Raw genomic sequence first — 20,004 nt, 5'->3', positions numbered from 1 at the left:
GAATAGTCCATAGCCTAGTTTAGGGGCGAAGCCAGGAATCAAAAAATTTGTGGTGGAAAGTTATCAATCAACACATATGTTAGGGGGTGTAAAATGGTTAAAATGACTAAAAAATGGATAAAATAGTTCAAATTAGGATTGAGAGCTCATATTTGAGGGGGTGTAATTGCAAAACCACCTCTCCATGTGGCTCCGCCCCTGGCCTAATATTAGGGTTTGGCCTCAATTTGGCCAAGGCCGTTGGAATGAGATTCATATTTCAACTAGGATAGCCAAGTTGGATTTGGAACTAAGCTAACGTGAGTGGAGCATGAGCTACTTATATCCTTTATAGGCCGTTGATTGGATGTGGCCCCTAATGGTGCATTATAGTTTCATTAACTTGGCCACGACATGTTTATGCCATGTAGGGGGTAAAATAATCCATATTGTGGCCTTGGTCATACCTGGCAAAGATCCCATAAAATCGCAGCTCATGTGCCATAGACTTGGTCGCGGGTGGCCAAGGTCCTGTGAGTTATAATGTCTATGCCACACACTTGGCCACAATTGGCCAAGATCCTATAAAGTTTCCCCGCATATGTCGTAGCCTACCAAGGTCCTATAATGTCGCAACTTATGTTATGGACTTGGTCGTGGCTGGCCAAGGTCCTATAATGTCGCAACTTATGCCATGGATTTTCCCGTGTATGGTCAAGGTCCTATAATGCCGCATCTCACCTGTTATTGCCTTGACTGGCTTATGTCCTATAATGTCGCATCTCCCTTGGTATGGCATTGGCCGTGGCTAGCCAAGGTCCTATAATATTGCATCTTCATTGGCCTTGGCCAAAAATATAGCCAATCTGCATACACGGGCAAGGCCACAAGCTTGGACGTAGCTGCCTGAGCTGAAATAAGCGTAGCAAGATGTGCTACAAACTTGGACAATGGTCAGGCTAAGTTGTATTGGGCGAGACAAGCTGTGCCAAGAAGTCGGCTAATGGCTAGGCTAACTTAGGGTTTGAATCTTGGACATGATTCACGGCTTGTAGGCGCGATAGTGGCTATGCCAACTCTGGCCGTAGATTGCCAAGTTGTGATTGACTATGCTATGGACTTGGCCAATTGATTCGGGATGATTCCAACTAAGCCATTAGTCCATTCTTATGTTAGATGAAGTTCTATGATCTACAATAGCTATATTATGGCCTTAGTCATAGCGAGCTAATGTATTACGGGATATGCATTATATGCCATGGGCTTGTCTATGCCTAGCCAATGTTCCGAAATCCTTATGCCACTAATCATGATTTGATCATCATCATGTGTCTATAATCTAGGGTTTGAGTTTATGGAAATATGTTATACCCAAATTTAGATTAAAATGTTATTCCACTATAAATTGAATACAATAGCGCCAATATAGCATGTTCAAGGAACTCGGCCCTGGGAGTTTTCGACTTGAGACGATACTCGATATGGCTATGTATTAAAATAGTACTTTCAGTAGCATATATATTTTGTACATACAAAGACCATGTGAAGGGTAGTCGTCACCAACACCACTTTCATTATAAGATCCTGGTTTTTCTTACAGAGCTTCAATCTTTTCATATTTCTTTGATGATTCTCCATAATAAGCATAGATGTTAAGTTCCCATATGAATTGTATTCATTAGAGTTCGTTGGGAATGTACAGTTCACTTATACCACTGTATAAACTCTACCGTAGCCCTACATCCTAAGAGTTGCTTCAACTCAATTAAAGACTTTAAACCAATCTGCCTCCCACAGATAATCTTAGATGTGATTTCCATTTTGACCAAAAGATCAAGGTGAGTTAGGAAATCGTTTTCAATAGACAAAGTCTAGTATAACTCAAAATACGGAACCTACATCTCTTAAAGAGAATCTTAGATTATTATTCACCTCGCAAGTAAAACCTACTCCGGTTTCAACAAAGAATCGTTATAGAGGAATATACTTTTGGAATCACAAAGTCTGAGACGAAGAAATTTGTGATTTCTATTTATCTTGCCTGATCGGAGTGATACTCAACAATCAGTAGCAAGATTAGGATACACAAACTATCTAGATAAAGACAGTCGGACATGGCTTCACGAATCCCTAAGCGAAATATTTTTAGTCGCTAAACCTAAAAAGGTTTAAATGAGAAGACTATTCTAGTTTATAACTAGGACACACAAGAAAACTGTTGGGAATTCAAAGATCCCAGTTGCCTTAGGTTCTCCTTATATAGACTTTCAAAATCAAAGGTTGCTTTAGATTTAAGCTAAGGTGGATTTGGAATCAAGCAATCAATATCCACCGTTATATGAATCTTTGATTTGAGATTAACACAAAAAATATACACTCTAGTTAGGATGAACCGTAACCGAACCGTGTACAATGACTTGTTCATGAAAGGTTAGCCGAAACTAGCCAGACGAACTATAAGCTTAACCATTTTCATATAACACTTTAAGCCTTTAATCTTAAGTCACAACCATAGGTTATAATGTGATAGAATATTTCTAGATGTGTTTTTAGAGAGTTGTTCAAATGCCTAATATCTCATAGGAATCATTCTAATGCATCTGGTTTGTGTACTGTCTTCCAGTTCGTGAATATTTTTGTCATGGTATGTGTACCGGGTTTGTGTACTCTTAGGACAAAAAAGTTACAGGAGTCAACACATCTTTTTTGGTATGCATACTAGGTACGCATACCATCCTGAGTTCGCGAGTCAACATATCTTTTTGGTTTGCATATCGGGTATGTGTACTAAAACTCGTTTCCGAACTATAGATACGTCGGTACGTGTACTAGGTACATGTATTATGGCTCCGGACCTATAACAGTTGTGCCAGTATGTGAGCTGGTATGTGTACTGTCATGTATCCAAATTTACAGTAGTTATATATTCTCTAACAATCAATTTGAAACATTCCCGAATAACATCAATGACACGTATCACTTTTCAAAGATATTTTCAAATGATTAACTTGAATCACGATTTAGGTCATACATAATAAATTGTTCTTAACCAAATTCATCAAGTATAAACAAATTTTTCTAAGCTTAGTCATACATATTTCAAGAATAATTAACAAGATAAACTTGACTCGAATTTTTTTTTGTGCATGTAAAATCCACTTTAGTCGTGCGACTTAGTCTCATAGATATAACGGTGAAAACTTGAGTAATATGTGGTTCAGTCATCACTTACCTTTTGTTGATGAAGTTCTCCAAAAAGTTTCGGTTGATCTTCGCCTTCAAACTATACCGATAGAACGAAGTGATATCTGGTACTCAACTACACACTTCTATACTAATCTGAGACTTGACTAATTGTAGATTAGAAATCAAGATATAGTTTTGATCAACTAAATTTGACAACAATCTTGAGATAGAAACACTTGTGAGTTCGACTGATAAATGCTATATCAATCTCTCTCTTTGTCAATTTTAGTGACAAAACTATCAATACATATGGATCAAAAAATAAATCTTCAAAACTCCGGAATCTACCATGCTTGATTTCCTTAGTTCTCCAACTCCTTGAATTTTTCGTTACTTCAAGTTGTTAATGATTCTGAACGTGTTCAACTCAGCATCGTTGTTGTTAAAGATCCGTAATGATAACAACTTTGAAAACAAATGTTCTCATTCATTGTTATACAAAAACATAGTATTATTATCTTCTCCAAAGTTCAATTGTACCATTTTGCGTATGTATTCCAAGTTCAATTGTATTATTATCATTGAAACCGTTTTCGAAGGAGATACCTCAGAGAAAGAATCTAGGCTTCAAAACCTAAATTATGACTATGAAGATATTTGTATTCAGATGAAGATTCGTTTGATGAGTTTAATCACAAAGTGTATGAAATTGTTAATGCATGTTATGTGTTAGGGAAGACCATTTCTGAAAAGGACATTGTGATGAATATTCTCCGGTCTTTACCTGCAAGATGACAGTCTAAGAAACATGCTATCATGGAAGGAAATAACCTTACAACACTTTTCAGAATTACCTTGGTTAGAAAGTTAAATATCATTGATCATGAAATGCAATCCAAAGTCATAAAGGATATTGCGTTCAAGACACTGAAAACACACTGACACACTTAATAATAATTGTTTTTGAAGATCCGTAGCGATAACAACTTTGAAAACAGATATTCTCAATCGTTGTTATGCAGAAACATAGTATTATTATCTTCTCCAAAGTTTCCTTGTATTTTCTACCATTCTTTAAAATGCAACAAAGAATATGAGGTCCTGGAGTGCCCTATAGCCAAAAGAGTCTGGTTTTCCACTTTAGGAATACATACAAAAAACGGTATTAACTTACAAGACTGGTTTTGTGGCTTGACAGATAGATTACTGACTAAACAAATTCAATAGGAAGAGGTATGCAAGATAGTAATTTTCGCTTGGTGTATCTGGATAGATAGATGTGACAAAGTTTTCAAACGAAGCAATTCATATCCTGATAAAATAATCCATCAGTATAGAAAGGGGATACTAGAGTTTGAATCCAAACCTCAATTTATACAGATTCCTATAACTGAGCAATCTCATGCTAGTATTTAGTCCCCCCCTCCAAGGGGATTTTATAAAATTAACTCAGATGAATCTTTTTCTAATGCTAATAAAACATGAGGGATTGGTCTGACCATTCGTGATTTTGCAGGTTCATATCGCAGCTCAAAATGCATCTACCTAGCAGAAGCAATGGGTCCAGAGCAGGCTGGATGTAGAGGACTATGGGAGGAAACTCAGTGGACTAAGGAGCTAAACCTGGAGAAAATGGAGTTTGAACTAGACTCAAGACTGGTAATTGATGTTGTAAACAAAAACTATTCCAACATTGATTGGAGAATTCGAAACTTAGTACAAACATAAAACTATTATTTCGAAATTCCATCTCTTGGCAGTGTAGCTATGTGCATAAATAGAAAAATAAGGTAGCAAATATTCTATCAAAAATTGTAAGAGTAGATACATTAAGTGGTGTATGGTTATTTGACCCTCGTGGAAGCATCAAAGTACAACTTCAGGAAGATAAAAATTATGTAAACACTATATTTTAATTAATTAAATCTTTCAGTTTAAAAAGAAAAACAATTTTTTTTTATTGTTTTCTATTAGGACTTACATCACGATATATTTTTCTTTCTTATTCTGATTTTGGTGTTCGTATCATGGATGTTAGTTCGCACTTTATGGCATTTCCACTATCAAACAAATCCAATCCTGTAAAGGATTGTGCACAAAACAACAATCGAGACTTATTGGACCATAAGCATATCTTGGATTCACGAATGGAAATCTAAAAATAAAAAGAGTCTATTCGATCTAACGCCGCCTATGGAACGGGATAACGAAGCTTGGATTACTCAAGTAGGCAGAATCCGATAATAAAGAATGAAAGATGAAGACATCAGGAAGAGGTTATCTCATTCTGGGCTGCTGTTCCGCTTTTAATTTTTACAAAATTATGAATGAGCCTTATACTGAAGTCTTCCAAAAGCCTACTTACATTTAAATCTGACCTGCCCTCAAACCAATTATGGATCTAGGAATTATAATATAGTCCTATCTAGGATTCCTGACTACTGTCTAGTCCACCCGTGAAACTAATTTACTCGTTAGTCCAAAAACATGATTTTGGACCAAATCTTTTACTCGCTGGTCCAACAAATGTGTGAGTTTCAAATGCCTTTTTTTTTTTCTCTTTTCTGAAATTACCCTGCAACGACATATGAGGAGAAAAACTTTTTTTTCTTTTCTTTTCTTCGGCTCAGATTCGGATCTTTGTCTCTTCTGCTGGTGTTCTCCATCATTTTTTAAGCATAATGATATGACTTTACATATCCATCCAATCCAGCTTATCTTTCCATATTTTTGATTGGTCTTCTCTTCTCTACCAGTGTTTTTAGGGTGTTTGTTTTGAAGATCGTTTTGGTGCTCTGTAATCAGCTTCATATCCATCCAATCCGTATGATCAATAGTAAGTGAAAACAAGTGAAGAAGAAGATCAAGAAGTTTCACAAATAAATCCAAGAAGAAGAAGAAGAAGAAGAAGAAGGAGAAGGAGGAGATATCAATTTTATATAATCATACAATACATTATAATATCTACAATGGGATTATACACTTTTCCTTCAGTAAATATTGATATGTATTGTTAGACCTTACACTTTTTCCTTCGATACATATTTTCATTAAGTACATGTTACTATGTATTTTGGATTACTGTGCATTGCGAAATTATACACTTTTTCCTTCAGTAAATATCAATATGTATTTGCTGAATCAATATGTACCATGGGATGATACAATTTTTCCTTGAATACATATTTTCATTCAGTACATAACTATATGTATTACTGTATCAATATGTATTGTGAGATTATACATTTTTACCTTCAGAACATATTTTCCTCTATATGTACTGTTTTGATCAATATGTACCGTGGGATGATACAATTTTTCCTTCAAAACATATTGATATGTACGATCATACATAACAGTATGTACTGATCTTGGTGATTAGCAGAGATCTTCTTCTTTCACTGGATCTCAATGATTTTTTTTATCTCGGTATCCTAATTTGATTTTGAAGCTTTTAGTTTTATGGGGTTTTTGATGATTGATTTTTTTTTTACAATTTCTGATTCGATTTCTGGTGCTTAATTTTCGAATTTGATATGGGAATTGTTTTAGATTTTCAGGTTTGTGAACGATAACGACGTGTTTTTTATCGAAATTTCAGTGAAAGAGAACACTGTGATGGGAAGGAAGATAATTTTATGTATTAAAAACTTTTTTGGACCTCCGGTTAATTTTTTTTTGCTGGTGGACTATAGGATAAGCCGGGTCGGGTTTACAGGACTAAACAACAAAATTCTCATTATGGATGGGTCCTACTCCAAGACCGTATGAGTCGGAGGTTTTGGGAGTCGGCTTCATAAAATGGACTACCAAAAAAATTATTTTAGATCGTTTAAGTTTACTTGTTTCTTTTAAGTCTTGGAGTTGCACTTATATGCGCAGAGACATTAATCATGTGGCAGATTCTTTAGCAAAATATGTAAGGAATATCTGTAATGAAGAGGAATGGACATCTAGTATCCCCTCATGGCTAGCTTTATGCATCCAGGAAGACATACCGGTGGAACCTCTTTTATTCAATAAAATTTCTTTCTTTCCTTCTTTCCCGATTGGGGCACTTAAATCTTATTGAAGAAGAAGACAATTCAAAATGGAAGATTACTAAACCACAAGCCATTCCTGCGGCATCATCAGATTTATCTTTGAAATCCATGTATTTTAATATTTTTATTTTTTCATGCTTTTCATGGTTGATTTATTTGAAGATGATGTATGAATTCTTATTATATTAAGCTAACCCCTATGGGCTAGATTGAATTGCTAGATTGGCCAAAAAGTGTTGCAAATCATGAAAAAGTGTGGGAAAAAAGTTAACACTCTTTCTGGATAATTCTCTCTCCTAGCATTTGCTCGTAGTCCAACTATCAACGAGATTGAAACGCTGAATAGTGCGGCGCTCAAAAAGTGATCGAAATGCTGAACGATTCGGCGTTATGCGAATATTCCAGAGAATCAACGCCGAACTGTTCAGTGTTTCTGTGGATGATGTTCCATTCGGCGTTCGGCTGGGACGCTGCACCATCCAGCGCTTGACCCTTTTTTTAACCAACGGCTATTTTTTTTTCCAGAATTCCATTTTCTACATGCTTGGCAATTTGTTTCAATCGTAGTTTGTTTCAAAATTTGAAAATTTATCAAAGAAAATGTAGTCGTTTGAGAATTTGTAATCTTCATTACATTGCAAAAAAAAGTTACAATTTTTTTTAAAGAAATTAAAAAAATACATTAAATTAAAATAACTTAAAACATAAAAAACTACATTGAAATTGAAATCCTATTTCTAAATAACTTAAAACATAAAAAAGTACATTGAAATTGAAATCCTACTTCTAAATAACTTAAATTATTAGTAATATATCATTTTAATTTAGGGGATAAGGTCCAATCATTAACAGGCCAAAATCTCGTTCTTCCAAATTTTGTAGACGGGTTTCTCCCATTCCTGTAATTCATCCAAGGGTTGTCGTAGGATCTTCATGTACGATTCTATTTGCTGCGTTTGTGCCAAGATTGAAGAGGTTTCCATGTTCTTCTTCAGATATGCTTCCTCTGTTTCATACTTGGAAGCTCTTTGTACTTGTGCGTTTCCAAGAAGTTCGATGAGTTTATCCATTTTTTCATCTGATTTCTGCGATGCTTTAGCCCCACGAGCCCTTTCCTCTGCTTGATCTATCCCTTCACTTTTAACATCATCTTTTTGTTCGAAATAACGTCTTCTCTTTGATATGTCCGAGGTTTCAGAATTATGAGTAGATGAAGTGCTACCAAACCTTGCCATGTTTTCCAAATCTTCATCCATATTATCAGCTTCATTTTCTTGAGTAGCTTGAGTTTGTTGACTAGGTTGAGTGGAAGTACCGACTCCATCATCATTATTCACCGCTGGGTTGTAATCGGGTTGATAAGTCTTCAGGATGTGGAAAACCGATTCGTGCCTCCAAAGTCTTCCAGTCTGTGCTTCATAATTCTCTTGTCCACGACGATACTGGGTGAAAAATGAAAGGAAAAATTTAGAGAAAGAAAGAAAGAGATCAAAATGGAATAAAGAAAACATTAAATGTTTTTTGAGGTATTTACATAATCCGTCTCGGTCATCCCGTAGGTATGCTTCGGAAGTAGGTCCTAACATGTGAAATATATTTTTTCACTTCGGCTCTCAATGTGTTGCACTTTGTTCGCAATGCCTTTTTATCTCTTTAGACACCATCGGGACCTTTTCTTTTATTGTACTCTTCAATTACCTTCCCCCAAAATATTGCACCTTTTTTATCCTTTCCATGAATCGTATCGTTGCTTGCTATGACCCAACCATATATTAGTACCTCTTCTTCTTTTCTAGTAAAGTGTGTCATAATTTTGTATGAAAAAAATTATGTGAAGAAGAAGAAGATAATCAATTGATTTTGGTGTGAGGGATGAAGTAGAAGTAGTCCTCTATTTATAGGGAAGCCTGAAAATATAGCTATTGAGGTTTCAAACTGTTACAAAATCTGAGTCATTGAAAATGCAACGGTCATCTTGATATGATGGCTGAGATTTCTTACCGCTGCTTGGTTCAGCGTTTGAGCGCTAAACAGTACAGCGCTCTATTTCCTGCCGTTGAGATTCAACGATCACTTTTGATCTTGCGGATGTTATGCGGAGCGCGGTTTGGTTCAGCGCTTGACGCTGTTTGGTTCAGCGCTTCATCAAACGACTACATTTTCAGCCCAAACTCAGATTACTTCCTATCTCTATATAAAATCAACACATGAACTCAAAATCCCCACCCCAAACTTGTGAAGTTTCACTCTCTATTCTTTTCTCCTAAATTCTCAATTCAAAAATCAAGCATGATTGCACTCTCCATTGCCGAAGACAATGACTTGGTTAGAAGTTATTGCAAAGTTAACAACACTCAATTAACAACCAACTCTTTTTGGGAACAAGTTGTTGAAGATTTTTGAAAATCAATGGTAATGCTAATGGAAGATGCAAAAGACAACTACAATCTCGGTTATCAAACATCAAGCGTTAATGTAAGATTTTTGTCATTTCATTAAGGGCATCAAATGGTAATCATGAGGATGCTACGACTTTTATATGAAACGGATCATGGAATGTCGTTCATTCATAACACCGATTTGGAGATACTTGGTTATGAAGCATATGCATGAAGAAGTATTATGAAGAAGTATGCATATGAAGTTGTCGTTAAATATGTAATGTAAACGTACTTAGGTATTATGAATTTCTAGTTAAATATGAAGTTCTAGTTAAATTGTAAACGTACTTAAGTTCTAGTCGGATACTTGGTTATGAAGCATAACACCACTATGAAATTTACTCTCCATTCTCATAAAATGCACCATCTCCTTGAGGGTCACATTGGTCTTCATCGGTGTCCACGTCGGTTGTACCCTCATGAACTTCCGGCAAGGCATCCTCCATATGCATGTTTGGAAAATCACCATCTCTCAAACCTTCTCCGTGTCGGTTCCAAATGTTTGTAGTGAGTTCCAAGCGAAGTTGTCCCCAAATCGCAGGGTTGTACAATATATGAAGAGCTAGCCTTACGTTTCCTTGAATTGGCGGTTGAGGTTCATCTCCCGTCATCCTCCTCCAATCCGCATTGCGATATTCCATCTTAACACACATGTTGTGCATTATCAAGCACCCCCTCATAATTGCCTTCATGTCCGATTTTTTATAATAACGACAAGGTTTCAATATAATGCGAAACTTACCTTTTAGACCTCCAAATGCACGTTCTATGTCCTTCCTTTTAGCTTCTTGGTATTGATTGAAAAGAGATTCTCTGTTGTTTGAGGCAGGTTTGTATGCTTGCACGATGCAACCATACATAGGATATGCACCATCTCTTAGGTAGTACCCCTGGTCGTAATTCCTTCCATTGATTTGATAATGACAAGGAGGTGCTACACCAAGAAGTTGTATATCGAACAAACCCGAAGCATGCAAGACATTAAGATCATTGTTCTTCCCACCCAACCCAAAATAGGAATTCCAGGTCCATCTATCATATGTAGCTACCGCCTGCAAAACAACCGAGGGATATGGCTTATAGCCGCTGTAGGATCCTGCTTGATCCATTGGACATGCTCTCCATGCCCAATGAAAACAATCGACACTACCAAGCATACCAGGAAATCCCCAAGCTTCATTTTCTGCTAAAATCTTTTTTGTATCTTGAGCGGTAGGTTGACGCATATATCGACCATTATAAATCCAAATAATTGCATCCATAAACTTCATAGCATAATAGTATATAGTGGTCGCTCCCATTTGTGTGTAATCATCTAAGGAATCCGGTGCAATGCCTTTGGCAAAATGTTTCATGACGGCAACCATTTTCATATATGGAGAATGACCAGGAATACCGCAAGCATCCGTTTTGGCGAAAATCATGGTCAAAACCACAAACTTGCTCTAAAATTCTCAGAAAAAGTGGACGAGGCAAAACAAACCGACCTTTGAACTTCTTTGGCCCATACATACAATTGAAGTTGAAGTACTGATGCATCATACGAGCATCCATATCTACACGTTTTCTGTGCATCGTCTGACGGGTCTTGACTTCATTCGGGACGGGTTGACGTATTCCCTGCCTCCTCTGCGTCTCCAAAAGTGTAGCCGCTGCTACAACACTCGTCTCAATATCATCTTCATCATCCGGAAGTCCGAACAAAATTCTTCTCAAAGCTCCCCGCATAATGTACCTAACATAACGAAAACATAAAGCTTCATAATACTCCATAAAAATAAATAAATAACAAATAAATAAATAGTACTCCCTCTGTCCTAAAATTTATGTCCTCTATTCTATTTTCGTCTGTCCTAAAATATTGGCCAGCTTCTGTTTATAGTCATATTTTTTAGTCAAACTCTCAAATATACCCTTTAATTTTTTATATTATAAAATTAATTTTAAATATAACCAATCTAAAATCTTAAATGATATCTTTCTTAATAGGAAACAAATTTATTGAATTAATCGCATAAAGATTTTTAATTTTATCTTCTATTTAAACATTTCTATGAATAACTAAATTACCAAATATGTGTTTTATTACATACTCCATAGTCCATGCACTCATTTTAGTTTTGGTAATAACATAGCATTTAATAGGGGTAATCTTGTATACTCCTCCGGTCACCTTAAAATCTTGACTTAGTCAAAGCGGACTAAAAATTTAGGACGGAGGGAGTACTTAAAAGTATAACACTCCATAAACAACAAATAAATAAATTATAACACTCCATAAAAATAAATCATAACACTCCATAAACAACAAATAAAAATAACTTAAAACACTCCATAAAAATAAATAGTACTTAGAGGTTAATTCATGTCAAAAGAAATTATGGGGTTGTTGGCTGAACTGAGTATCATAAACAATGTTAGGCTCGCTTTCCCCCAAAAACGCATCGGTAAATTCATTTTCTCCTTGTTGATACTGTGCATTTCCTTGTTGTTGGTATTGTGACGTAGTAGCTCCATCTTCGACCATATGAGTGTAAAATTGTTGACCTGTAGCCCATTCATATGGACCACCTAATGTGAGGTCTTGTGATGTATTAGCCTCATTTGGATTGTTTGGAGGATGATATTGGGTAGATGGTACTGAAGAAGATGTAGATCTGTCAGATCAGGAACATGAAGTTGTAGCCAATTTGTATGACTCGTCCCATGCGACTTGACGAGCTCCAAGCTGGAATGAACATTGTTTTTCCATAAACCTAATGCATTCATCTTACAAGTATATAAATTAGATAATTTAGTCAAATTTTCAAGAAAATTAAAATGAAAATGAGTATAAAATGTAAATGTACTTACCACTGTCAAATTCATCTCCCGAAAGTTATACGGACAAGGAACCATTGGAACTGGTATTTGACGTTCTACGCCGGCTTCATTGGAAAATAGTAAACTGAAATCTATCTCCGGCAGTTGTGATGGGGGCTCATTATGTGTGTGATAGGTATATGTCCGCGACATCATATCAAGAGGATGGTGACTAGGAAACAAACAACGAGGAACAGCTGAGCTACCCACTGCTATCTCATCGACGTTCTGTGCATGGTATGAATCAGTGACATAATATCCAACACTCTTCTTCGTCTACCAAGTGTTATGTTGATCCTCAGTGACTGTATAATAGTCGGTGACCTCTAATACAATATCCCGGTCATCAATTGCTTCCAAATTTGGAGGATTTTCCGGGACTATAATCTCACCTGTAATTTGCCTCTGGAATCTCTCAGCCAAGTAACAACTAACTCTTGTGCGCTTTTCAAAGTGAAAAAATAGAACTCTCTTTTTGGATACATCTAGTGCATACTCATATTGGTCTCCCACAACATACTCACTATCTGCCCATGGTTGCCAAATACATGATTCCCTTGTCTCAGTGTCAATCTGTATTCTTGCGCTTTTGACTGAGTGTTTCATAGTATCCTTTTGGCCTTCTCGATGTCCTCTCTTCCTTGATGCAATCCTAATATTCTTGAAGAGACAAATCTTTGGGAAATCATCAAAATGTCCTTCAGGTGACTGACAAAGCAAGGGTTGCATGTTGCGGAATTAGTAATAGTACCAATACTCAAGTACCACAACTATGCCAACTAAATTTGTACCCTTGGTTGACCAATCGTCGAGATATTTATAGGTATTACCTAATGAAGCTACACCCCAATCATACTCCCCAACCCTATCTAATTCAGCAAACAACAAAACCCAACGTTTATCTACTTTTCCAGTAGAATGCGTTAGAAGAAAGTGACCCAAACACCATATAAAGAATGCTTGTGTCAATGTCACCGCACATTCAATATTATTATGGTCTGTTCTACTTTCAATGTAGATTTTCAATACACCTAAGGAAAATGTATTAGTCTTAGAGTCCCATGGACCATGATTTTTGATATCCGAAAAATACAAATCATCCAAAGCAGGATATGTTAGATCACTACCCAACTGCGGCATAACTACTGGTCGTTTACTAGGGTCACCAGTGGGAATTCCCGTTAACATGTACCAATCTAAAGGAAGGAGGCCACTCAAACTCCCGAAAATGAAAGCTCCTGGTACTTTTCCACCATTTCTCAGCTATGGCTTCAACTAAGACTCTATCCTCATTGGAAAAATTAAACTCAAAAACAGAGGAAAAACCACAATTATCACAAAATCGTCGTGCTACCGGATTATCTTGCACTACAATTTTATAATACACTTCAACATCTTTCAAACTACCTCTAAAGCTTACATTGGGAGAGTCTTTCATAACATCTTGACATACATGTCTATCACAATTCTTTGACGAAACTATATCCAACCAGTCTAGCAATTCATCCATACTTGTACTACAATCAATAACAAAGATGAAAAAAATATCATTACATCATTCATTTTCATCCATACAACCTAAATTATCATTACCAATTCAATAACAAAGATGAAAAAAATATCATTATCATTCATTTTCATCCATACAAACTAAATTATCATTACCAATTCATCCATACAAACTAAATCATCATTATCATTCATTTTAATCTTACAAATTATCATTCTAATTTATTATCATTCATCTTAATCATATAACTAATCAAATAATTATATAAATTTACCTACAAATTTTATCTACAAACTAATCATACAAATTAATTCATTTTCATCAAAAAAAAATCATTTTTTGTTCATCACACATAATCAAATTAAATCCAAAAAAAAAAAAGAAAATCATCACAAATAATCAATTTAAATCATACACATATCATCTACATCATCTAAATACCAAAGATCAATCATCAATTTGAATGAAATCGCATCAAAAATGAAAGTCATAAAACTTTAACCTAAAACTTAAATTTCTTATCTCGGATGATTTCGTGTATGGAATCGCACCAAACCACCTTTAATCGATCATAAATCCAATGAAGAACAAACCCACAGAAGGAATCTGAAGAAAAAAAATCTACAACTCAAGATCTTGAAGAAGCATTTTCGGGAGAGAAGTGAAAATTTTGTGAAGAAATGAAAATGGGGGAGATGGTCGAGCTTCTGTTGAATGTATCGATTCTTTTGAACGCTGAACCGAGCGACGCTGTCAACGTAGCTTACCGGGTCAAACGCTGGTTGGTTCAGCGTTCAACGCTGAACTGTGCAGCGTTTCGCTGCCAGATTCACCATGCCATAGGACTTAGGAGGTTGCCCATGTTGATGTGGATGACCTCCTAAGTCCTATGACAAGGCCACTCAAGAAGTAATCTTGTTCCTTCAACAAATAAAAAAAAAAAACAAAAAGAAAAAAAAAGAAAAATCTTTCTTTCGTATTAAAAAAAAAAAGGTTAACTTCCCTGAGAAAATCGAAAAGTTCCCGGTACAAATACTCATACGAAAGAAACCAAGAAAAAGCAATGCCCTAATTTTTCATCCCCCACAGATGAAGAAAACTAAAATTCCATCAATGGGTTCTTCTTCTTCTTCAAATTCAATTACTCAATTGCACTTAACAGAAGATATCTATTCAGAAATCTTTCTTCATCTTCCTATTGATTCAATCTACGAATTCAGATGTGTTTGTAAGGTATGGTTTTCACTTCTCTCAGACCCTAATTTCATTAAAACCTGGAATAAACTAAACCTTTCAGTATGGACATTGATTTTATTAGACAAACAACATACCCAAGACAACTCATTCATAAGATTTTTCACATTTGCATATCCTAAATTGCATTCAGAATTCATATCTCATCATCATCAAAATGGGTTTTCACTTGGGTTCTTGAATCAGAAACAGAATTTCAATCAGAATGTGAATTTAGTAGATGGATTGTTCATTATAGGGTCAAGTAATGGATTGGTTCTCATCACAACAGATTTATTTAATCAGAAGAGTTATTATGTTTGTAATCCACTCACTGAGATATGGGTTTTACTTCCTCCACCACCACCAAGAGAAGATAATTGGGTTGTGACTGGTTTCTTGTGTAATGATGATGAATGTTTTTCGAAATCTACGAGTTATAAGGTTATCCAAATACCACCTATGTTTAGTGCAGCAAAAGAATTTAAACTTGAAATGTTTTCTTCTGATCTGGGTGAATGGAGTATCTATGATGTTTCATGTCCTCCGAATGTTACTTGGGCCTTTGGAAAATATGACAATCTTGTTGCACATAATGGTGTTTTGTACTGGTTTCAAAAGGAAAGTTGCAGAATTTTAGCTGTCAGTGGTAACAGAAACAACGACAAGAACGATGGAGGTTGTGGCAATGAGGAGTGTAGATTGATTAGCTTGCCTGACCGAGTAATGGATGGCGCAGACAAGAATATAACACAATGTATTGGGGAATCGGAAGGATTCATCTGTTATACTATAATCAAGGAAACGGAGAGGACTTTGAGTGTATGGGTGCTCCTGGAAGCAGGCTGGTATTTGTTGCACAGAAATATCATATTTCATGGTATATTGGCGGAAATGGAATCTCTGTTTAATGGAGGAGCTGGTGCGATTGATCTGATAAAAGGAATTCAGGTTTTAGGCTTCAATCCAGTTGACAAAAGTGTGGTTATACTCGGTTGTAACAAGTACATTTGGGCTGACAACACCAGAACCAAGGGATATGAACAACTCCGTCATCCTTCTTTCTTGGGTAGCAATATTTCTGTTCTCATTATGGTTTCTTAACATTTGCTTTTAAGCCAAGGCCGACAATACTTCCACCAGTCTCTGGGAGAGACGCTTCAATCATGGACCTTCAAGAATGAAAATGAGAAGGAATGTGCCTATTGTGATATTTCAAGTGGTTACTAAGGCTTCTGATTAATATATTCTGATGGATCCAGACATTGATTCTAATGATACGTCAGCAGACTAAACTTAGATTTTGCACCGGATTCATTCACTGTTATGTTTTAGTCCCTCCAAATCATTTTTTTTGTATCTTCAAATGCTTAATTGATTGTGATAGTCTAATCCTAGATAAGGATGTCAGTAGTTTAATAGAGGACATCAAGTATCAATAGACATTCTAGATGGTAGGAGGGGAAAACAATTCAGCAAGTAGGCTTGGGGAACATGTTGGCACTTTCCCCTATAGGCTCACCTTTGGCTTTGTCCATACCAGGCTCGCCCTTGGGTATCAAGAATATTCAAATTCTATTAAATATGAAAAAAAACATGACTCCATAAGCCCCCTAAGGTATTACTAGCTATGGTCTGTCTTTAGTAATGGTGGGCACTGACAGATGTTTCTCTCGTCTAATGCTAATACTAACAATGTTGTTGTCTTCACGAAAAAATTTATAGCGATCTTTTCACTTTCTAAGAAAAAATTTATGTTTTAGAATTCCTTTTTCAAGAAGTGCAATTTGACTGCCACATTCATATAAATGCCAAAAGGCAAATTCCCCCTAAAAAGGCTATTTTCATCAAAAAGAAAATCCACATAAGAAATAAAGTTATCAACAATGTCAAATTAGAATCTAATTACTTCTGAATAAATATGTTTTACTAAAATAAGCTGCTAAGATTTTTGAGGCTATTTCAAACAGATTCTCAGAAATCCCATTAGTTGACAGTATCATCTCCAGTTGTGCCTTAGCAAGCGCCTGTCTACTCTCATCATAACGCCTCCACCTCGAGAAGGAAGACACCATACGGGAGGCAACCACGAGATTTAGCTTATCAAGTTGCAGTAACATCTCTCCCAAGAATTTGTAGCCTGATCCATCCTTTGCATGGAAATTTACTGGAGACATTCGGAATCCTCCAATGAGTGAGCGCACCTTGTTTGGATTGCGCAAGTTAAAGGCAGGATGCTTTAGCAGCTTCCGCACATTCTCGACATTTCCAGGAATATCAGAAATGGCTTGAAGACCAAGCCATTTATTTACAACCAGAAAGTCATGTTCCCACTTGTCGTAGAAATCAGCAAGAACATCATCACGAGTTTTACCACGGTTTTGGGCCAAGGCTGTCAGAGCTGCAAACTGGTCAGTCATGTTTGTCGCGGTCTTGTACTCATTCAGAACAAGTTCGGTGATCTGGGCTTCCTCAAGAGAAGCCAGATAGGAAAGAGCAATGTTCTTCAAAGTGCGTCTTGACTTATTGGAATGGTCGAAGATGTATGGATCAGAGCTTCTGTTGTTTTCAACCGTTTTCAAAAATTCTGCTTTGAGTTCATAAGCAAGATGCTTCATAACGAAAGATCGGACAGCATGAACAGCATCAGGATCAGCAATATCCATCATGTCCATGATTTCCCCTACACCAGGCAGATCAATTGCCTTAGCAATGAATTCTTTGTCTAAGGTACCGTCAGTCAATATGCTTCTGAACCCATGCACAAAGTCTGCTTTGACAGCCAATGGTTTGTTGTGCTGGAAATCAGAAACTAAGCTAAGCATCAACTTTCTAGACAACACTTGCCCAGCCTCTCAACGATTAAACTCGCCTGAATCATGAGCAAGTAGAAAAAAGAGATCAGTATGAGTTAGATCGGACTCGAGGCGAACAGGAGCGCTGTATCCTCGCAAGAGAGATGCAACCGGGCATTCAGATATTTCAGAGAACACAAATTCTTCCTCCTTAGTTATCTGAAGAACTGTAGTATAGGCTGGTTGCCCATCTGCAGAAACTACCTGAAGCAGACCGTCACGATACACGGATGTGAGAGGCATATCCTTCCCTTTTGAGTCAAGCAGACCAACTGCAACTGGTATGAGCATTGGTTCTTTCACTGCCTGGCCTGGAGTAGGAGGCACCTCTTGACTGAACTTCAAAGAGTACGTCTTGGCTTCAGAATTGTAGAATGACGTCACCTTCACAGTTGGTGTTCCTGCCTGAGAGTACCACAACAAGAGATTTGCCAAGTCAGCATCATTTGCATCTTGCATTGCAGCATAGAAGTCTTCACAGGTTACAGCTTGGCCATCATGCCTCTTGAAATAAAGATCCATCCCTCTTCTGAAACCTTGACTTCCCAACAAAGTTTTGTACATCCTGACGACTTGAGCTCCCTTTCTATAAACCGTAGAGGTGTAGAAGTTGTTTATCTTAATATAAGAATGTGGTTGTATGGGATGAGCCATAGGACCAGCATCTTCTGGAAACTGATTTTTGCGCAGAAATGAAACATCCTCAATCCTCTTTACGGAACGGCTTCCCATGTCTGAAGAAAATTCTTGATCCTGAAAGACAGTAAGACCTTCCTTCAGACTCAGCTGGAACCAGTCACGGCATGTCAGCCTGTTTCCAGTCCAGTTGTGAAAATACTCGTGACCGATAACTCCTAGAATTGCAGCATAATCTCCATCTGTAGCAGTCTCAGGTGATGCCAAAACAAGCCCTGAGTTGAATATATTCAAACTCTTGTTCTCCATAGCTCCTGCGTTGAAATTCTGAACGGCCACAATGTTGAAAAGATCCAAGTCATACTCAAGACCAAAAACATCCTCATCCCACTTCATAGCTGCTTTGAGTGAATACATGGCATGGGCAGTTTTTGGTACATCATTTTCTGCAGTCCAAATCTTAAGAGCAACCTTCCGGCCTGACCGAGTGATGAAAGAGTCATCCCTGCTCTGCAACTGTCCAGCAACCAATGCAAACAAGTAACATGGTTTCTTGTGTGGATCCTCCCAAACTGCATAATGCTTACCACCCTCCAGGTCTTCTTGCTCAACTAGATTTCCATTGGACAGCAATACTGGATACAGCGCCTTATCGCCTTCAACCCTGCAAGTGAACTTAGCCATGATGTCAGGGCGATCCTGGTAATATGTTATCTTCCGAAAACCCTGAGCTTCACATTGTGTAACAAAATTTCCTGAAGATTTATACAGTCCCTGCAGTGATGTATTTTTCTGAGGACATATCTCTGTAACAATCTGCAAAGTGAATCTTGCAGTACTTGGAGGTGATAAGATTGTCAGATGGCGTGCATCCAGGTGATAATGTTCTTGTTCCTTCAGTTCCTTACCTTCAATTTTGATTGATACTAGCTTAAGACCCACCCCATTTAAAACCAGTGGAGAAGAGTCTGCAGCAGCTTCAATTCTTGGGTCAACAGTTATGATCGAAGAAACAATTGTGTGCTCCTCACCCAAAGAAAACGTCAGATCAACTGTATCAAAGTAGTAATCAGGCTTCTTGTAATCCTTTAAGAAGATCTCCCTAGGGATTTCCATCTGCCTGAGCTTTGTTGTGGTTGTGCTGCAACTGAGGAGCAATACTTTCCTTTTGACTAGTATATATAATTCTGTTTTCCTTTTCTTGTTTCAATTGCTATTCCGATTCCCATTCTTACAGTTTTTTTTCCTTTTTTCTGACT

General features: G+C 36.9%; 2 protein-coding genes and 1 pseudogene across 2 annotated transcripts; 1 reads left to right on the top strand and 2 right to left on the bottom strand.

Annotated features, from left to right (window-relative positions):
• Positions 1-9,987: 9,987 nt before the first annotated feature.
• On the bottom strand, positions 9,988-11,073 carry LOC113351110. Its single transcript, XM_026595165.1, has one exon. The coding sequence runs from the start codon at positions 11,071-11,073 to the stop codon at positions 9,988-9,990; it is 1,086 nt and encodes a 361-aa protein (XP_026450950.1).
• A 4,061-nt stretch (positions 11,074-15,134) lies between these two features.
• LOC113351109 lies at positions 15,135-16,358 on the top strand. Its single transcript, XM_026595164.1, has one exon. It carries the CDS (start codon positions 15,135-15,137, stop codon positions 16,356-16,358), a length of 1,224 nt encoding a protein of 407 aa, XP_026450949.1.
• A 797-nt stretch (positions 16,359-17,155) lies between these two features.
• On the bottom strand, positions 17,156-19,861 carry LOC113351108 (annotated as a pseudogene).
• Between the last annotated feature and the right edge of the window lie 143 nt (positions 19,862-20,004).

Source organism: Papaver somniferum, chromosome 2, assembly GCF_003573695.1.
Source record: "Papaver somniferum cultivar HN1 chromosome 2, ASM357369v1, whole genome shotgun sequence".
NCBI lineage: Eukaryota > Viridiplantae > Streptophyta > Magnoliopsida > Ranunculales > Papaveraceae > Papaver > Papaver somniferum.
Note: the sequence above shows the minus strand (reverse complement) of the source record. Positions and strands in the feature narration are given on the sequence as shown.

Coding starts and splice junctions, on each gene's coding strand:
- LOC113351110 (XM_026595165.1), bottom strand. CDS start 11,073: ATGATTTTCGCCAAAACGGATGCTTGCGGTATTCCTGGTCATTCTCCA.
- LOC113351109 (XM_026595164.1), top strand. CDS start 15,135: ATGGGTTCTTCTTCTTCTTCAAATTCAATTACTCAATTGCACTTAACA.